The following is a 20,866-nucleotide window of genomic DNA, read 5'->3' on the forward strand; positions in this document are numbered from 1 at the left end:
TCAGAATTTAATTATGAGAAATTTCTGATAACTTTTTGCAAAAAATTTCAATTAAAACTTCCTGAAAAGTTGAACAATTCATTTTTTCAGATTTTCCGGAGTGGAAATTAAACCCTTTGAAAAAAAAACGGTTTTTTTTCTCGACTGTTTTCATCTCTACACAGTATACAAGTTGCTTGTGATGCAACCCTGTGTCTCCTTACTTAGCCCCGATCATCTGTTATTGGCATAGTTGATAACGATAAAATACTAAACTATAGTTGAGGCAAACTTAACCTGGTAGCATTGTGAAGGCTAAGCAAATCTTAATCACAGCATTATCTCGCTTCCAGGTTAGGTTTACACCCCCACTATAAAGCAGTGACATTGAAGAAACTTGATGCTTGCTGTTTTTTGCAAATAACTTTTTTTCTATAGAACAAACGCAACTCCTATTCGCAACTCCAGCGCTCGAATACGCTACCTTGCGGTGATTTATAAAACTGCCGGGAAAACTAAAACATTGCCACGTTGCGTTCCACGTATGCCTGCTGACGTAAACGTAGGCAGTTTGTTCTGAGCATTTATTAACGCAATCGATGTGTCTTAGTTTGCTTTCAGCTACAGAAATTAAATCGTCCCTTAGTAGTATTCTCGAGCTTCTCAAAATACTGTTAGTTTTCATTATTTCCTTCTAAAATATGATTTGGTTGAGAAATGGTGAAAGCGAAAATTCTGGATTAACGAACTTGGATAATGTTATACAAGGTAAAAAATCTTATTGTTTTGTATGAATTTGTAAGAATATGGGTTTTTTTTAAATCTTAAATTAATTAAACTAACCATATTTTACAGCAGCATTTAGTTGGAATGGACAGTATGCAAAATATGTTCTTGAATATATTATCGTAGAACAAAATGAAAAATGTTTAACCGAGAAAGAATTTACTTTATTCCTTTTATTCTCAGCTGAAAGGTTTCGCCAAATTTGTTTTGGGTTATAGTTTTAGTATTGTGCGAGCAAAGTATAGCCTTGGCGAGATTTCGCGTTTTTAGTTAAACCATTTTTAATCTTTATCATGAGTGGAATAAAATGATAGTAAGATTACAGAATTCGATAAGTAAAAAGAAATAATGGTCAATCAACTGAAAAGAAAACTACCACCATATACCCGTGAGAATTTTGATGATTTGCATAACATGACATAATTAAATCGTAACTCAGAAATTAGAAAAATCGAAACAGAAAAATTTTAAATTAACCGATTCGGGAATTCGAGAGAAAAAACTCAGCTACAAATGCAAAACAATAAGCGCTAGCCAAGCAAGGCAAAAAAGTATCATATTCTTTCGATAATAATTTGTAATGTCATATTGAATTTTCTAGCATTAATTGTTATTCTTGTCAGGCCACAATTATTATTTAGTTTTATCAAGAATTGATAAATATCGAATTCAACATGGTGGAAATAGCTGCTTAGAACTAAGTAGTTTGCATTAATCTTTGACGTTTAGTAATGCTTCTTGAATTCTCATTTCTTTCTACGTGGGCCAGAATATCCACAAGACTTTGAAAATTAATTAAAAACCACTAAAGCGAAAAAATCATACATACGAACAAAAATCACAACACTTTTAGCATTTTCTTCGTTACCACGTGCGTTTGTTTTAGTTTTTTCGTCCGCCATTAGACAGTGACTGCAGTGCCCCCTATAGTTCGTTGGAGTTGCGAATCCATTAAAATCGGTTCACTAGGTGAGACGCTGTGAGTGGACAAAAAAAAAAAAAAACATACATACGGTATGAATTGATAACCGCCTCCTTTTTGAAGTCTGTTAAAAAAGAAGAATATACAAATACAAAAGTGACAACCAGCAACAGGCTCTGGGCCCAGCTAGACTGGTCCTAGTCAATTTACAATCCCCAGTGAAGATCAATGGCCCTCTTAAAACTATCTACTCCCTTGCTCATTACCACTTTTTCCGGTAAACTGTTCCAAGGTTCCACTACCCTGCTATAATAATAATTTTTCCAGATATCCATGTTAGCCTGAGATTTAAATAGCTTAAAACAATGACCCCTTGTCCTGTTTTCAGTGCTAAACTTCAGCCCCGTAACATCTTTCATTTTAATAAATTTAAACAACTGAATCATATCCCCTCGATCTCTTCTTTGCTCAAGACTGTACATTTTTAGCCTTCTAAGCCTGGAATCATAGTCTAAGTGAGAAAGTCCATTTATTAGCCTTGTAGCTCGCCTTTGAACCCTTTCCAATACATTAATGTCTTTTTTAAGATAAGGAGACCAAAAGCATACTCCAAATGAGGTCTTACCAAACTTCTATATAAGGGCAGAAGAACTTCTTTAGATTTGTTTGAAATAGATCTATTGATAAACCCAAGCATCTTATTGGCCTTGTTACTAGCAATGCTGCACTGTTGGCTAAACTTTAAATCCTAACTTATTAAAACCCCCAGATCAGTAACTTTGTCTGCCTGATTAATGACTGAATTTTGCAAATAATTTGTACACTTATTTCCATGTCCTAAATGTAGCACTTGACATTTCCCAACATTAACAGCCATACCCCTTTTATCAGTCCACTCCGTAATATGATCTAGATCCTCTTGCAGCTGTTTTGCTTGTACTTCATTATCTATAGTCCTCATAACTTTGACATCATCAGCAAAACAATTCATGTTCCCAGAAATATTTTTGTGAACATCGTTCATAAAAACAATGAACAAAACAGGCCCTAACACTGATTCTTGAGGAACCCCGCTTAAATCCTCACTCCAATTGGAGTAATTTCCCCTTACAACTACCCTTTGTTTCCTTCCGGTCAGCCAGTTTTTTACCCAAATGAAAGTTTTCCCTCCTATTCCTATATCAGCTAATTTGCTAAGTAGAGCAACATGCGGTACCTTATCGAAAGCTTTTTGAAAATCAATGTAAACAACATCTACAGGCTTCTTATTGTCCAAAGCCATAGTGACTTTGTCATAGAAATGTAATAAATTAGTTGCACAAGATCTACCTTCCCTGAAACCGTACTGAAAACTAGTCAATAGATTATTAGTCTCTAGAAAATTTAATATCTTAATTTTTATCAATGTATAAAAAATTTTGCAAACCACCGAAGTTAGACTCACAGGTCTATAATTTCCCACACTCCCTTTAGACCTTTTCTGCAAGAGCGGTGTAATGTTAGCCAGCTTCCAGTCCTCTGGCACTGTCCCCGAGTTATTAGAATGATACAAGAAAAAGAAGATGTCTTAAAATCTGAATAGAAAACATTTCAGGCTACCAATGAAAGGATAAATGACTTGCAGCAAGAAATAAATGATGTACTGTCCAACCACGGATTGTATGGAATTTTCAAACGTCAAGGTAAAACAAATCTATCTGAATGAGGGGGAAAAGTAAAAACTTGATGCCGGTATTCCGTTTATTTGAATGAGACTACTTCTGCAAAAGCTGGCATCGCTAAAAAATAATAGATTTGTCCCTTTTCGGCTGTAAAATGGATGTTTGTCTTTCCATACAATCCGTGGTCAGACAGTAAAAGCTCAAGCATCAGGAACTGAGAAATCGTTGTGTGAAACTTTGAAGCAAGAACAGCAAAAAATCAAGGCTTTGCACGCTAAGATGCAACGTAAACACGATCAGTATGCGTCCAAAATGAATTATCTTCAATCTAAGATGCAACAGATGAAGAATAAATTGAAAGAAAATCATGTGTTAGCTCTCCAGAGATCTCAAGAAGAAAACAGTCAGCTTCAGTCATTGAATAGAATAGAATCAAAGAAGCAACAGCGAAGCGCAATAGTGCTTTCCCACTTACAGCATGAAATCGAACAGTTGCGTTCATATCGTGAAAAGTATGAAACTCATCAAGCAGCTATGCAACAAAATCAAGAAACTTGTTAATTCGCACCAGGAAGAAGAATATAGTTATAAACAAAGAACTAATGAAATGAGCAAAAAAATACAGCAAACTGATTTATCGTAAAAATGGGAAATGCTAATATCTAGAAAGAGCTTCGATCCATCTCTGCAGCCCTTTATGCTCGCCTATGCTCCTGCATCAATTCTTATGTGCAACTACAAAAGGGGCTAGAGTCTCCCAAATGAATTATTAATAACAGCAGTTTTTTTAATTTATACATTTAAAAAAGAGATAGAGACTGAGAGAGAGAGAGAGACTTACTTTGCTTAAAAACAGAAAGCACATTGAGACAAGTTTTGGAAACGTTTTTAATATATTCACTTTAAAACAGTTTGAGTATTTAAAGGTTTTAACTGTACATAAATGTTCAGCAACTGGAACAAATTCTAATAGTAAAACACCAAAAGCACAATTATTGCACTCTGACTACTTATAGAATCACAATATGTAGAAACATAACAATCAGCAACAATATGTTGCAACAAATAATATTGATATCACCTAATCTATACAGGTTCATTCTCTATTTATTACTGAGCCCATATATTGAGCTAGGAAAATATTGAGAAATGCTAAACCTATATACAGTATATACAGCATACAGTTAGATTATCAAAAGTTTTAAAAAAGTTGCTCAGAAGTAAATATTTAGTATGCAAACTTACAAATATGAGCACCATGAATTAAACATACAGGCAGAACTATGAAACTTTCAAATTTGTTTAAGAACTTAATAAAAATGATCTTAAATATTATTAATTAATGAAATATAAATAAAACATGACAAAAAACGCTTGAAAAAAAGGATGTATTTAGTATGCAGAAGACTTTGTAACCCAGACAAAGTGTGATAATCTTAATATGAAAGACCAAAAGTAGTAGATCCGACTAAAATTGACCTAACCTCACAGAACTTCCTAGTTAAAAATATTACAAACATGATGGTGTAGGCATAGTGAGATAAAAATATAAAGTATCAGAGCACACAACTCAAAACTATCTGCAAGAATTTAAAAAATATATACAGTGGGTAGGTAAAAATTTCAGTAATGCAATGCTTGTGTTTTCAAACATGTATCCATGAAAGCAAAAGATTAACTTCATTAATTTAACTACAGACTTTTAAGATAACCAATGTTTATTGTATATTGATATTAATTTAAAAAATTTGAGCTAAGTACATATTTGCAGCAAATGTATCAGCACAGTGGCAATTGTATCCACGTTCGGCATGTGGGTCAACATTATCTAGCTATGGGTATAGATGGTCCAATCACAGAGTAGCCGTGATTTAAAATTTCAAGAATTGAGTATAATCCAATTAAAGAAGAATTTTGCACAAAATTGCAAAATTTCTGCACATTTCTTGCAGAATTTTGTAATGATATCACCAGGCTCATCATTTAGGGGTATCACTAGGGGGCAATTAATTCCCTGGCTTGAGAAACTAAAGTATTTACATATGGGTTGGCATTATTTGCATCTAGTACATATCCCTTGCCACGTCTCCCTCGGAAAAATTCAAACTGCCGGGTCTGGACATCTGCTGAGAAAATCAAATTTTCAGTCGAACAAGCATCATTTGTTGGAAATTTAGATCTTTTAATTTAAAAAATCTACTGATTCCTGCAGAATTGGAAGATAGATGCAAAGAATCTCCAGAATTACTCAATCATTGAAACTTTAAATCGCAACAATCCTATGATTGGACCACTTTTGTTTAGACAACCCTATACCATTGTGTTTGTGATATCTTTATCGGTATTTTTATATATAGGAAACTAGATGAGGGTAGGTCATCCTAAGTTGGATCTTAGGCCATAGTAGAAATCCATCATGTATGTTTTGTATTTTATACATGAAATCGACACACGTCTGGTTTTATAAATGGGCATAGGGTAAGGATGTATTGTTCAGTGCAGGGTGCAAAGCACTTAAATCTACAATTAAACAAAATGCATTTAAATGCAAAAATTTTGTGAATTATATCAGTAAAAAGGAATTTTTGTGTAAAAGTTAAAAATTCAGTTTTGGTGCGAAATTTTAGATTAAATCTCTATTAGACAATATCACACAATAGTGTACAGTAAACCTTGGGGGGGGGGGGGGAATTCATAACCCCAAAATAAGAACTAGTTCAAACCCACCACAAATTGAATTGTTTATTTCAGAAATCAGTCAAAAGCAAAGTTTTTTGATTATATGCAAAAAATCTAATATTAAATTGTACAATAAGAATTACAGGACCATGTGTACTTTGTACTGAAAGTAATGTACTAAAATGAGCATCTCTTTCAGGTATTTTAATTCGTATCAGAAAAGATTAATATGATGCTAAAAATATTCTTCCTAATTCTTTCAACATAGCACTTGGCTGTTTTTTTAACAAGCAGTTCAACTGATCATTACTCTTCCAATAAAAAGTGGTGATAAGACCCACTATATTGTGCATGAGGTTTGGAGGGAAAAGAAGAGAGTGAACAGGTAAAAAGTGGTTAATATTCTTTTTTTTTTCTCTCAGAAAAAAATACGTTTAGAGGATATGCAATGACTTTCAGCAAGTGAATATAATATATGCAGAACTTGCACAAACATTAGAAAATTTTCAAAATTCACTCAGTAATTTTTATTCAGTAATTTTATGTGGCTCAGAATTTGGGCACTAGATGGAACCACCTGGGCTCTAAGGATGTGAAATAACATTAGTAAATTAATTGAGCCTGAAGCAGTTTAACCCAAGTGGATACTCAGGAAATCCTTAACATGCTGCATAATCATAAAATGTGGATGTCGAGACTAACCATTTTCTGCATCCAGAAAATCAAATGACTGTGGCAGAGTATGAACCTGCAACATTAGGCATAAGAATGTAAAACCTTACCACTACATCACCATGTAGGCATAGTGCAAAATATGGGGTTGTTTCAAATTAGTTTTTATTTCTTTAAAAATAAGTTCCTAATTAAATCTATTAAATTAAAAAAAAAAAAAAAACAATTTAGCATTAGACATTGTAGCATTAGAAACAGCTGAAATATTTACAGGATGCTAAAGGACATAAATTTCAAACATGGTACATGATTTTCGGCAAAGCATGTTTTCAAAAGCAAAGCGAGATATGATGAAAATTCCATTTAAATGTTACATAAAAGTTGACAAAAACTAATCCCTTCAACAAACTGGATTGTAGTAATATTAACCATTCAAATTTATTAGGAAATCTTGCATGATGCAAGTTTTGATTAATGGGTAAATTAATGGGACGGGGGAAGAAAATCTGCATGTAAATCTAAATTTTTGTTTTATGCTTGCATGGGAGAGAGGGGGTGGGGGAGAGATAGCCGAGTCCTGAAGAGAACATCAAAGGCAGGGGTGATAATGGACTGAAATAAAATTTTCTGAAACTATGATGAAGCTCAACCTGAAGGGGGCAAATAGTGACAATTAAAATAGAAATTAGGAAAAAATAATACTTCTGCAGACAGTAGCGTACCTAAGGGTTGGCAGAAGTGGCTCTCGCCAGGGATGCAACAACAGGGGCGGCAATTTGCCAAGCTATTTTTTTTTTTTTTTTGAAAATGGCTGAAAATAATCGACAATTCCGTTTTGATAGTTTTAATTGCAAAAAATGCCAGGGGAGAGCCGCCAAACCTCTCCTGTCCAGAACACTTAACAGAATCAACGATCGTCTAAAACTGCATTTTTAAAACTACAATTCCAAAACTTTGTTTCCTCGGGTCCCCCATTTCTGTGTGAATATTTAACTTACGATTGTTTTTATATTATTAATCCCTTACCCCTTTTATACCAGAAGCTGAATCCATTCTCTATCTCTTTGTATTTATATATTAGTAAAGCTTTACTTTTCATACTTGTTTTAATTTTCTAATCGTAATCGACTCTTTGTAATATTTTAGTTTTTATTTCACATTTTCTTTTTTTTCACTTAGTAAATGTGTAAATTATGTTTATAGTACTTATTCTTCTGGTGTTTTAAAACAAAAATTTCAAAATTAATGCCCAAAATATGCATTGTTATAAACAGCACAAACGAACACTTTATTGATGTTTCATAAGGAATTTCTAATGTTATTGATTATATTGAATTTCTGTGAATTGGTTCGGGAGGGGGGGGGGGCAATCCCTAAAGTTTGCTAGGGGCACTAGACCCCATTGGTACACTACTGTCAGCAGAATTGGCTTTTAAAGCCTGTGACAAATACCAAGTGTGATATAAGAACGCAAATAAAATATTACATGCTCTACACATAAATGTTGAATTAAAAGAATTGTTGTAGATTGATAGATATTTCTGCTATTGGGAATAGACTAACATTGGAATTTGAGCTGTCCATCAAGCGAATAAAATAACTTGTCCCTGATTTAAGGACTATCCTTTTTCCCAGATGGATAGCAACCAACTGTGCGGCTGTGACATTTTAACACATATATTTGCACTTTATTTCAGGAATTTTAAAATTCGGCTAGTACTTTCTATGCACGGTATTTTTAAGATAATTTTTCTTTTATAAAAAGGTAATATTTTATATTATGATACACAACGATTCCTTCTATTAAAATATATAATAATTGTAAACCAAAGCTTAAAATTTCTGGAATTAAGTGCAGATATAACCTAAAAAATTCACACTGGTAACAATATATTGATCAATCATGAAAAATGGGAATGCAACTAAATTTTGTTACATGTAAACACATCACATAAATAAATAAACAGGAACAGCATACAGGTAATCAAAAAACTTGATACTTGATAAAGTTTAAATATATTGGCAGAATAATTTGAGTTATTATAGTGAAAAAATGATTTCATTACTGAACTTAATAATTTCTAGATTAAAGCTTTAAAGTGTACAGACATACAAACACTACAGTTTTTGCCAAGAATAATTATACAATTACAAATCTATGATAAATTTGCTTCTATAACTTTCATGAGAACTTATTAAAAAATTATTTGCATACTATCAAGCTATATTACTGTATATAAAACTATAAATGTATAAAAACTATAAAAAATATTTCATAAATTAATATGATTTTTCTTTTATAAACCATTCAGATAAAACAAGCTATATTTAACATGCATTAACATTTTATCTTTTATGGCACACAATTTATAAAAACAGAAAAGTTAATAAACAAAAAATTTCTGCCCCGCAGAATTTGTTTCACTGCTAAAACTGCTCTTGTATTGCTACAAAATAAATTTTGGTATCCCTGTACATTACTTTACCAAAAAAAATTCTAACATGATTTAACATTTAGCCAACATGAACGACAAAATCTATATATAATGAACATATAAATTTGGAGTTTTAGGGTCACACAGACTTAACTCAAACTGAGAGCGAGTGTGGTTAGGTTTGTGAAACCATAAGCCCCCAAATTGCATTTGCAATTTTAGGCTAACAAAAAAAAAAAAAAAAACCAACACATAGTTTTAAACAAAGTTCTGTATGAATTAAAAACTTGCCAATTGAAATACTTTATCTTCGAGGTAGAGACTTTTTGACTGTTCACATTTTTGAAACTACAAAAGCACACAAACCTTCAATAGTGAAAAGGGAATGTAAATACTAAAAAGATAAAAATCTTTCTTGAGTATGATTTTTATCTTTAACGTTTTTTTTTTTCTTTAAATTTTCAATATCAAGCTATTACAGAATTAAGAAGTAAGAACACATGTGCTTCAGCATTACAAGGAACCCCTTATTCAATGGATGAGCTTACAGCTGAAAAAAAGTCTGGCAAAAGCTGGTTTTCTATTTTACCAGATCTGTTTTCATCTACATAAACATCATCGGCTTTGAAAAAGAGGTTATTTACAACGCCCAAACACACACATACAATTTTTTGCGCTTCATTTAAGTTTTTACACACTTATTACAAATTATTAGAAAACCTATCCTACTCTAATTTACCTCTTACAAAAACTTTCACACTCAAACATTATTTATCAACCTGCCCCCCCCCCCAATCATCAAAGAAGCATACTTACCAAATTAGAAAACAAATAAATCAATGCAGCAATACAATCAGTGACTCAACAGGGAAACATAAATTTCAACTTGTAAATTATATTGCACAAAACCAAGGAGATATATAAAACTTAAAATGTTTTACTTTGTAGGAATAATTGGCTGAAAATTTACATTACAGTAAACTCCTGATTAACTGCGGGTCTTTTCACTTTTTTTTTAAAAATTGTCATTAAATGTTTTTTAAACTTACGATTGTGTTATTGTTTGTTTGTACCTTTTACATATATTTTTTACATTCAATGCTAGCAGATGCAATGCAGTAATGCTTTCAGCTATAGTTTAAATGTATGAATGAGTGTTATTCATATCTTTTAGCCATTGTATACAGTAATATCCTGTTTTAACTATTATTCAGATTATCCATGGTTTGTGCTTATCTGTGGTTACTGTATTACCCTATTCTGCAAAGAATCAGGAGTTTACTGTATAATATAATATTTATTTTTTTTTAAACAAAATCTAAGAGCACTAATATAATTTATTAATACAGCCAAGTTCAGAACAAACACAAAAATCATTAATGTCAAAAATTCAATTTTCTATTCCTATAAAACAGTTGAAAGACATTTGCTAGTGAATTAACATGGTAAAAACAGTTTGATTTTTCTTATTCGATCGCTCAAAAATTATTTACAAATTCTAAGATAAACTACATTGTACTTTACATAAATTACACTGTGATTAGCAGACATTTTAGCGAATCACCACAGGTTTCAAACGTGAATGACATCTTCAATAGAGTCCAGAACTGTTTTTTGCAGCATTTGAACATCAGTTGAAGAATGCATGGAAGTATTGGCACTTGAATATAATAACTGATTTGAATTATTAGTCTCTGCTCCATATTCAGAGCTTAATTGATCTTGATTTCCATTTAAGTGTGTATCAGAAAGTTCTAAATCAAACTCATCTGCCACAGGAAACATAGAAATTTCTTGAAATGAATCTGTAAGGGATAAAACTAACAGTTAAATAGATTTAATAAAATATAAAAGTCACATAATTCTTTTTCTAAGTAAATTTTAAACTTGGTCCCATAGGCGGATTGTAAGGGGGTCAACTGCCCCCCCCCCTCTTTTCAGAGAAAAGAATAATGATCGATTGAAAAATAATTTTTTATAGGGTGGATTGATACTTTTTCACTAAAGTAAAAACTAAAAATTCGTAATATAAATGGACTTTTCTCGTCTTATTTCATAAATGTGGACCTTTGAATTGGAACGGGAAAGATTTTCTGTCCCGATTTTCGAGGCCATATTCTACATTTTTTGGAGGTATCATAGAATTAGTGACATTAAGCCTTTTACAGCTCAATTTTACAAAAAAAAAAAACCTTCAGGGGCCATACCCCTTAACCCTACACGCTTCTTTTGACCCCCTACTTTTTTGGTGCACCACCTGTTATGCCACAAACATATTAGACTAGTTAACTTATACAAAAAATTTTATTTATACCTCAAATAATAGTAAAGAAAATGTTTTTTTTTTTAAATTTAAACATAAACAGTCAAATCAGATGGGTAGCCAGAGTGAGGCAGGAAAGGGGGCCCTTAGCTATCTTAGGTATAATGGGCTTTTTTTTGCTGTCAGGACAACTTTTATGTTGCTGGCAAAACAGACCAATTTTGTTAAGGTTTTTTTTTTTCGCGATGAGCGACTTTTCCTCTGATATGTAAAGCCATGATTTTTCTTATTATTTTAATCCTGTCCGCTCACTTGCATTGGATTGACCTTGGAAGGAGGAGGATACTAGAAGAGTGATTCAAGAACAAATAGATATGGTATAAAATATCCTCAATTTTTGGGGTTGCACAGAATTTTCCAAGAAAATTTTTTGAGAAATAGATATATCTGCATTGTGAGGTCTTATAAAAGATAATTGGAACAAGAAAAATGTTGGGAAAAAATAGGCAAATAAAAATATTTTAAAAGTTATATGTTCTTCTGCAAATTAAGATAAATGAACCGAATTGTCAAACAAAGAACAAATTAAGTACTGTTGTTGGTTTGGCAAATAGTAGCAATTAATCAACAGAGGGGATAACGCATCATCACTTGCTCACATCAGCTTTTGGTGTAATTGATTTTTGATCACCCCCAACCAACAGACAAACACAACATCAAATGTAAAATGATTAACAATAAATGTAAATGATTAATTTTTTAAATAAGGAAATAGTGCAAAGACTTAGAGAATATGTAACTAGAGAGTAACATTCAAGCCATTTCATAGTTTATATACTCGATAAAAATGAAGCACCGTTCAAGCAGTCTTATTTAATTATTTTTTATCAGTATTAAAGGACTATTAACAGCAAACATTATTTAAAGCATGTCATTTGTTCTTTTCAGTCTCTAACATTTTAATACTTGATTGTATAAATTTACACACAAAAAAAAAATCTAACTTTGTAAGAAACTTCAATTTGAAATTTGAAAAAAAAAAAAAGGTTTCTTGTTAAAATACAGTATCTCGCATATCTTTATGTCGCTCATTCAGATATATCGTGCTTTTCTTGTCTCTCAATAAGTCATATTGGGAAAAAAAAGGTGCATTGCATTTGACATCCATTAGAATCAAAAGTTATATTTCACATACAAAGTATTTTTTTTCTTCTCTAAATCAATGAACCAAACTAGTAAGTTTTCTATACATCAAATTTGTTGGAATTCAAGTTGAAACTTTCGATTCATATCCCACCATAAAACATCAGAAATATTAAAAATTTTCTTTTCAATACAATAAGTAAACTAATTTTCTTTTGTTCTCAAACAGAAGTCATCCTAATATGACAATAAAATAATTTTTTTGTAGGTGCACATGTCATCAAGTTGTATAATAGTTGAATTGTTGAATCATTATTTTTTATGACTTAGATTGCATTGCGTTTTCGAATATATGGTACTTTTTTGTTTGTCTCCTGACCTGATATAACGAGGTATTAAGGACTAAATAATTAGCAAAATATGAAACATGTGGGTCACAAAAATTTATCTCAAGCAATGTGTTACAGAAACGTGAGAAATAAGGTTTTTACATTTTTGATGCAGGATGTAGCAAGGAGCTGAATTTCGCTCATTTTGGCTTCCCTCCTCCTTCCCACATTCATTAGAAATTTTAAAATTCAAGGTTTGTAACTAAATTTCCAGAAATTTTCAAGGCTTTCAAGTACTTGAAAATGAAATTCATTTTTTCAAGTACTTTTCCCTTTTTTTTTCTTTTTTAGGAATGAATCATGCATTTTTTCAAGCTTTGAGGGCCCCCAACAAAGCTATAGCTTATAAGTAAATCCAGCTCTGAGTGTGGTACATTTGACAGAAATGAAATTAGTAGGGAAACTTCTTTTTAAAAATACATACGAAATTTATTATTAGAATTAGACTACGTAAAAAGAACTTTGATGAGGTTTTAGTTTAACTGTGGCTAGCTTCTTGTGGATTTATCAGCACAATTGCATTACCCCAGTTTGGCATCTCGATTAATCCAATCCAGAAATATGAGTTTTTTTTCTACCAGCCTTCTCCATTTTTTTTTTAAATTTTTTATCTCTACTGTACAATGTAACTATTAATGCAAATGTTTTCTTATCTGTTTTGTACCAATTTTGTAAAAAAAATAATGTACAAAAAGTTTTAAAAAATAAAGCTTTAAACATGCATTCGGAATATGCTAACATATGCATTATTGCATTCTTAGGCCTGGAAAAAGTGAAAGAAAGATAGTGAAAATACACTGCTTCAATCGTTTCTTAAAGTTTTACTACTGATCTGATTTTTCAATACCTGGATGTTGCAGTCTTGATTGGTCCGGATAATCAATGATAGTCAAAATACTAGTGACTTCTAGATTTTTTTGTACAATGTTTTCAGTAATTGTTCAAACATTCAAACAATAAACCTACAATCGACTTAAACTGTGCCTACAATGGAAGCATGAAAGCATGCTGCTTGAAAAAGACATTTTCCTTTAATTTAAATCAGAAAAGCACCTCATTTAAAAGATATTTACTTACTGTAGCCATATCAACTGTCAAGTTGAAGCAGCTTGGAAAACATAACACAATTATTAATTTAATGAAGTAATAATTTCTATACAATTTAAAAATAAGAAAATATAAAAGATATTACGCATAAATAGAAAATAAAAGATTTAGACCAAAATAAAGTTATTTTTACAATTCCACCTTTGCTTCAGGTATTCTTTAAATGACTCATTTCTTGTGAAAACACAAAAAATTAATCTACAAATATATGCAATATCAAATGTGAAAATGTCCACAGCAATTAAGAAAATCACATAAAACACCAAAATTTTGGCCTACAGGTTGACATTTTAAGGTGCAATGACCTATAAACTAGAATTGTTTTGCAATTCACAAACTCATTTATCATCATTATTATTTTAAATTTTATACATCAACGCATCACATGGCTAAAAAATGTATTTCAAAATATTTCATCAATATAGTCGAATCCTGACTTATGCGAGGGATGAGTTCCAAGACCCCTCGCATAGGTTGAAATTTCGCGTTGTGGAAAAGGGGTTTATGTGTAAATTTCTTTTAAAACATACTTAATTATTTCAGAGGCTTGTTAACACCATCTAAAACTGTTTTAAACCACTCCTTAACTTTACCTTAACGTTTCTTACATGCAGAGCTGAATTTTCATTTCTCTTTTTAAAAGAGCTGTTTTAATTAACATAAAATAAGGTTTCAATGCACTAAATCAGTGATCAACGGGAAAGGAAGCCATAAAATAAACCAGTACGGCACGTACAGTATGTAGTAATAATAAAATGATGTACTATAATAATACTGTGCAGTAGATCCATTAATGCTATTTGTAACTTTAAAAAATGAAGATGTTGATGATTTCTAATATATTTTTTAAACTGTGAACTGCCTGGAGATGAGAAAGCCAACTTCTTGGCCAAGAAGGGATATAATACTCTCCAAAGGTCTCGTGGAGCCTTACCACTCCACTCTGCTGGATTGGAGATCAAGATGGTTCATAGGGATGCGTTTCGTCGTGTTGCCTCCCGGGCTACTGAAGGTAAACCTAGGGGGAGACTGAGCGATGCATCCCACTGTATCCTGAATTCTCCTCTAGCTGCTGATGTGGCTGCTTTCAGACTTTTAACGGGACACGATTGTCTCAATGCCTATTTGTTCCGCTTTCACCTGAAGGATTCTCCGACTTGCACTTTATGCAACTCTGGACAAGTCATGGACGCTGATCATCTGGATGACTGTTCTGCACTAACTAATTTTAATTGCTACCTTCAACTCATTTTTTAGTTGTTCAAGCACAATGAGAATCTTTAGCTTTTCTTTAATTGTCAGAAACTTTTTATTTTGGTCTTCAAAAACTTTAGATGGAACAGTGCCCTTAGATGTCATTATATATCATCAACTTTTGCATTTAGAATGAAAAAAATATGTAGTTATTTGTATATGCAAACAAAGCTATGTTCAGACTAGTATAGTGTGGGAACTTTCACTGCCAGTGATGCTAAAGGGATGAAGATTCATTCACGAAAAAAATATTTTTAGTAGCCAATAACAAAGCCGATATTTTCACACCACAATTCCCTTCTGAAAATTTTCGTGTTGCTGGCAAGGAGTTCGTGTTAAGTATAAAGTTATTTACTGGTGAAAAAATTGCGTTACAGCCATTTTGTGTAAGTCGAATCGTGTTGTAGCAGGAGTGGACTGTAGTAGCAAAAATATTCATATTTTGAAAGTTCATTTAAAAAATATACAAGTGTTTCAGAAACTAAATACAAATAGAAAATTGGAAATATTTAGTTGCATTGCATGCTTAAATTAAAATCTTATTTCAGAAAACATCTATACCTTTATTAGCTGCTGTTTCAGAGTTGCTTTGTGTGACTGACTCATCAACTGGGCTAATAGTTCTTGATGATTCTTCATCAACTGTGTGAGAAAATTCACCTAACAATCAAGATTAATGCTGAATAAGCTATAATATTCGAAATTAGTATTACAAACACAAAGTTATTTGATAATGATGAAGATAATCATACCAGATAATCTCACATCAGTTGGACCTCCAACCGACTTGGGACGTGGCTTAGGAGCTATAGGAGGTGGTTTTATTTTCAAGCTAGGGGTTAGCCTTCCACCAGGATCCAACTGTGGTGATCCTGTAAAAATCAGAATCTATATATGGAATCAAAATCAAATGGAATCATATTATCAAAAGAAAGGTCAAATAGAAAATGCAGTGATTATATCTTCGCAATTAGGAAATTGGGTAAAATACTTCAATCAGGCTCACGGATGTGTCGTGTGGAATGGTCTAATACATAATGGGTATCACAGAAGGTTAGTAGTAATGATAAGTAGTATTTTGGATCAGGTTTAGTTCGCTTTTTGGAGAGTGAAATTTCTTTTTTGATCTGTCCAAGAGTTTTTTAAAACCCCATCCCCATGCTCTTTTGAAATCAAAAATGGTACAACAATTGTATTTTCAAGTTTTCATGGCGTAATGGTCCTCCAGGCATTATGGATTATGTCATCGAGTTATTTTAGAAAAGTAATTTCCTTACAATTTTTCTTTAAATATGAATCACAGAAAAATGAGAAAATAAAATAATAATAATTCAGTTACTAAAAAATCCTAGTGTCCCCTATCCCAAGCATTTTCCCCTTGTTTTCCGGAAAAAATCTTTCTACTGTTTCTAAACAGAAAACACAATGAACTCTTTGGAAATGTTGTAACTTAATTTTCATAACAACTAACTTACCAGGAGAAGAGGTAACAGTAGAAGAATTTGATGGAATGCTTCCAGAATCATCTGTGGTACTTGCATGTACATTGTCCGGTGATTTCAAAATTTGAGAAAGACCTGTGGATTTCAGCCTTACATTCTGTAGAGGTGAGGATACTTCAGCTTGCTGTTTCTCTTCAGCAGCCTTTAATAAGAACGACAAAGTTAATACAAAATTTTCATAATTACTATATTTACTAAGATGACTACTTAATTACCTGTTGAATGTGATGCATAGGAACTCTTTTCTCTTGACGCGATTTCATTTCTGCTAAAAGAAATGGATTTGAGCAATGAAGGGAATTCGGCCCAAACTTATCGCTTCCTTTTGCCTTTAGAGATGAATCAGGGGCTGCGTTGCTATCTTCTTTCCCTAAAAAAAAGAGAAATTATTGTAATTACTAGACTGGTTTTGAAGTAGAGTTATTTACATTAATTATAAAGCTCTTCATTTATGGTACACACACACATCTTAATATATAAAAATCAATGTCCTGAGATAACATATATATATATATATATATATATATATATATCAACGCACAGCCAATACCGCTGAAGCCTCAGACTTGAAATTTGGCAGGCATGTCCACATGATTACGAAAGTATCCACTAAGAAAGGATTTTTAGAAATATCAATTAGTTTGGGAGAAATTAATTAAAACCCCTTAATATCTGTGAAATTAAAACCTGTCACTGAAATTTAAATTCCTTATTTTCAGAGGCTTTCCTCCATTCAAATCATTATTCAGTACTTCATCTCAACTTTTGGTCGATAGCGAATTTTGAATTTGATATTGTTTTTGTTTCTCACGTGATTCTTCGAGGCTTTTCTCAAGTCAAATAATAATGTTTCAGTCTTTTGCTTTTATTTTTTCAAAACTAGAAACGAAGTTTTTAAGAACATCATCACAGGCGGACTATCCTTTTGAATTTAGAAGAGTGCAGTTTCCTGTAAAAGTTTGCTTTGCAATAACCATTAATAAGTCACAAGGACAGACATTAAAAGTAGCAGGGATCAATTTAAGAGAAGACTTTTTTTCACACGGCCAATTTTATGTAGCTTGCTCTAAAGTCAGTTCATCAAGCAGCTGCTTAATTTTAGCACCAGAAAAAAAACTAAAAATGTGTCATACAAAGAAGTTCTTGCTTAAACATAGGTATATCAATAAAATGTGGATGGCCTGTGTTTGCAAAGATAATCAATACTTTAAAAGGATCGTTAATAACAGTTAAAGATCGGTTAAGGACAAGGGCATATATATAAGGAGTCCAGGGGCTCCGGGATCCTCCCAAAATTAGAAAATATTATAGGTAATAAGTAATTATTAGAGGGGATTTTCGAAACTAGGTGCACCAAGCACTGTGAACCCCAGCTAATTCTATTACCCGAGCAATGCCAGGTACGAGAATGCTAGTATACATATATGCATTACATATCCATTCTATTAAAAGCAGTGCATACTTGTCTGCAAAACTATTTAATCCAGACCTTCCATCTGGGTCGAGTCAGGCAACGTTCCAGCCAGGACATGCAGAGGAAGCCATTTCTCCTGGCCTCATTGCTCTAGCCCTTTAAGTACAGGAGATAAGACATGAAAGCTATGCAATTAAAATTGAGGTCTCTATGGGATGACATTCGGACCACTGCCAAGTTCTGGGAGAAAGACCCAAGTTGTCATCAAATGTCAAGCAGCTGCCAAAGGCAGTATCTGGACAAACTCAGCCTGCTTTAAGAGCAGAACGGATAATCAGCAAAACCTAGCGACAAGGTTTTGTGGACAGTGACAGTAGACTGGAAGCAAAACGCCATTCTTTAAGGTAGATATCTATAGGAAAGGATAGATATCTAAGGATCTATAGCTAAGGCAGGTCATTATCACAGACCTATGACTAACTTCAACAATTTCTAAAATTTTTGAAACCCTGATCAAAATTAAGATAATGAATTTTCTGGTGAAAAATGGTCTGTTAGATTTGCAATATATTTTTAGGAATGGTGCATCATGTGAAATTACATAATTGCATTTCCATGAAAATGTTTCTTATTTAATTAACTAGAGGACCCGACAGACATCGTTCTGTTCAAACTATGGAGATTGAAAAGTTAAAATTTTTTTTATAAACTATCAAGTGTTTGAACCATTTTGCTGAAACAAATAAATAAATAAAAAAAAAACGTTTTAAGCTGTTTGGTATCAGAATGCATATATTTATTACAACTTGATTTATCTAATGCCCGCTGAGCAGTTGTTTTATTAACTATTTTTCTCCTGTACTTGATGGTTTTTCCTTCAGCCATACTCAAAGGTTAAAAAGTGTCCTCAGATATTAAGTGTAAAAAATTAATTACCCATTCAGAACAAATGGGAAATCCCACTGCGACATCCCCATATGAAAAAGAATAAAACAATCGAAAGGATATCTTTTAAAAAAATGATAAAGGTAAAAACAGTTCTCTGAATAATCAAAAATCACTCATCTCCCCCTCCTCCCAATGTAAATTAAACACATTCTTCAACTAAAATGACTAAACACTCTTTAAAAACGAAAAACAATTCTTTACTATTTGAAATATTTTGCCAAATAGACAAAAAATACAATAAATTATATTAACAGTAGCCTTAAAATGTAAACAAATGATCACACAACTCTATTGTTTATAGCCAAAGTCGCCAAGCCACCAGGTTACTGTAATCCAGCCGATCAGTGAGCGAAGGGAACTGCGACCGATTAGCAGTCCGATCTTCTGAATGAAAACTTTTAAAACTTCATATATTGCCTAATTTGTTCTTTCTACGAAAGATAAAGATCTTCTACTGCACTGATCTTTTGTGTACAGATCTACCCTGTTGTAATGCATCTGAACGAAAATAAAATATGTTTCGTCTTTAAATTCCATCATCTTTTCCTTTAATAATGTACTGATTAGTTTGATAATCCTTAAAGTATTCTTGACATTGGTGCCAAAACTCAGATGGATTTGAGCTGAAAAACAAATGTTGCTAGGTACAGTACTTTCTGATCATTTGGGTTAGGAAAACTCAAAGCACCGATCCGGTCACTTGGTTCAACTACGACGACAGAACACACGTTTTGTGCAAACTTTCAGTACTTTACTTTAAAATACATCATGGGACCTAAAATCTTTACTTTCAAGAAATGAAGGCTTTACTCTCCCTCTCTACATTTTATCTATTCTCAATTGACATATCACAGTAGGAAATTTCATTACAAAAAGTAGAGCTGGCTTTCTCCTTGTCCTTTGGCAACGAGTTAAATATTTATTTCAGTTCTCGCTCAACAATAGGCTAAAATAAATATTAATCATTTGGGAGATATAAACATCCAATGTTTTAATTAATTGACAAAAATGTTTTCGATTCGATCCATCGCAACTCTTAAACCATGCTTGGATCAACTTAATTACACAAGAAAAAATTTGATTGAAATTGGTTCAGTCATTTAAAAGCTTTGAGATTACAAATGTCCGCACAGAAGAAACATATATATTAAGATAAGTACAGCGCTATCCGAGAAAATCAATATGTTTGCTGACGACGTCAAAGTTATGGGAATAGTTGACAATGTAGAAGAACCTTCAAGAGGATTTAAATCAGATTTCTGAATAGTAAAGTGGTGCATGTTGCTCAATGCTGGAGAATGTCAAGCGTACGATTGGGTCGTGGAACACATGCAAGCTAATTTTACAGATGTCTGTCATTAATGAGGGGAAGGAACAATTGTTAATCTCAGTCTCCCAAATTGTCTGGACCTTATATTTAGTCAGCAGTGTAGCATAGCAAGCAGTGGCACACACTGGAATTATGCAAGGAGAGGATCCAAGTTCAAAAGTTCTACACTCATACTCCAATACTCCGTCAAACATGACTTGATTTTATAGATTTTCGAGAATGAGAGACAGTAAAAAAAAACTATTAAATAAATAATTAGTATTATTTGAGGAAAAAAAATTAATAACAAGTACTCAATTAAATTAAAAAATAGCAAAAAATTGGCGCATTTACTTTTCTAATAATTCAAAAAAGGAAACAACAAAGCAAATGCAACAAAGCA

At 32.4% G+C, this 20,866-nt stretch overlaps 1 protein-coding gene across 2 annotated transcripts in view; it reads right to left on the minus strand.

Annotated features, from left to right (window-relative positions):
* Window positions 1–9,922: 9,922 nt before the first annotated feature.
* The window catches only part of LOC129224007 (F-actin-uncapping protein LRRC16A-like), a 111,966-nt gene continuing 101,022 nt past the window's right edge, over window positions 9,923–20,866 (minus strand). Inside the window, exons 32-36 of one of the 2 annotated variants that reach the window (XM_054858402.1) lie at window positions 17,008–17,162; window positions 16,766–16,934; window positions 16,043–16,162; window positions 15,852–15,932; window positions 9,923–10,939 (exon numbers count right to left, since the gene is read on the minus strand). In XM_054858402.1, coding sequence (XP_054714377.1) covers window positions 10,707–10,939; window positions 15,852–15,932; window positions 16,043–16,162; window positions 16,766–16,934; window positions 17,008–17,162 — 758 coding nt within the window. In that variant the 3' untranslated portion in view covers window positions 9,923–10,706. Of the gene's footprint in view, window positions 10,940–15,851; window positions 15,951–16,042; window positions 16,163–16,765; window positions 16,935–17,007; window positions 17,163–20,866 lie in introns of both variants that reach the window. The other variant, XM_054858401.1, reaches the window with a different exon arrangement.

The sequence above is a fragment of the Uloborus diversus genome, chromosome 6, assembly GCF_026930045.1.
Source record: "Uloborus diversus isolate 005 chromosome 6, Udiv.v.3.1, whole genome shotgun sequence".
Classification (NCBI taxonomy): domain Eukaryota; kingdom Metazoa; phylum Arthropoda; class Arachnida; order Araneae; family Uloboridae; genus Uloborus; species Uloborus diversus.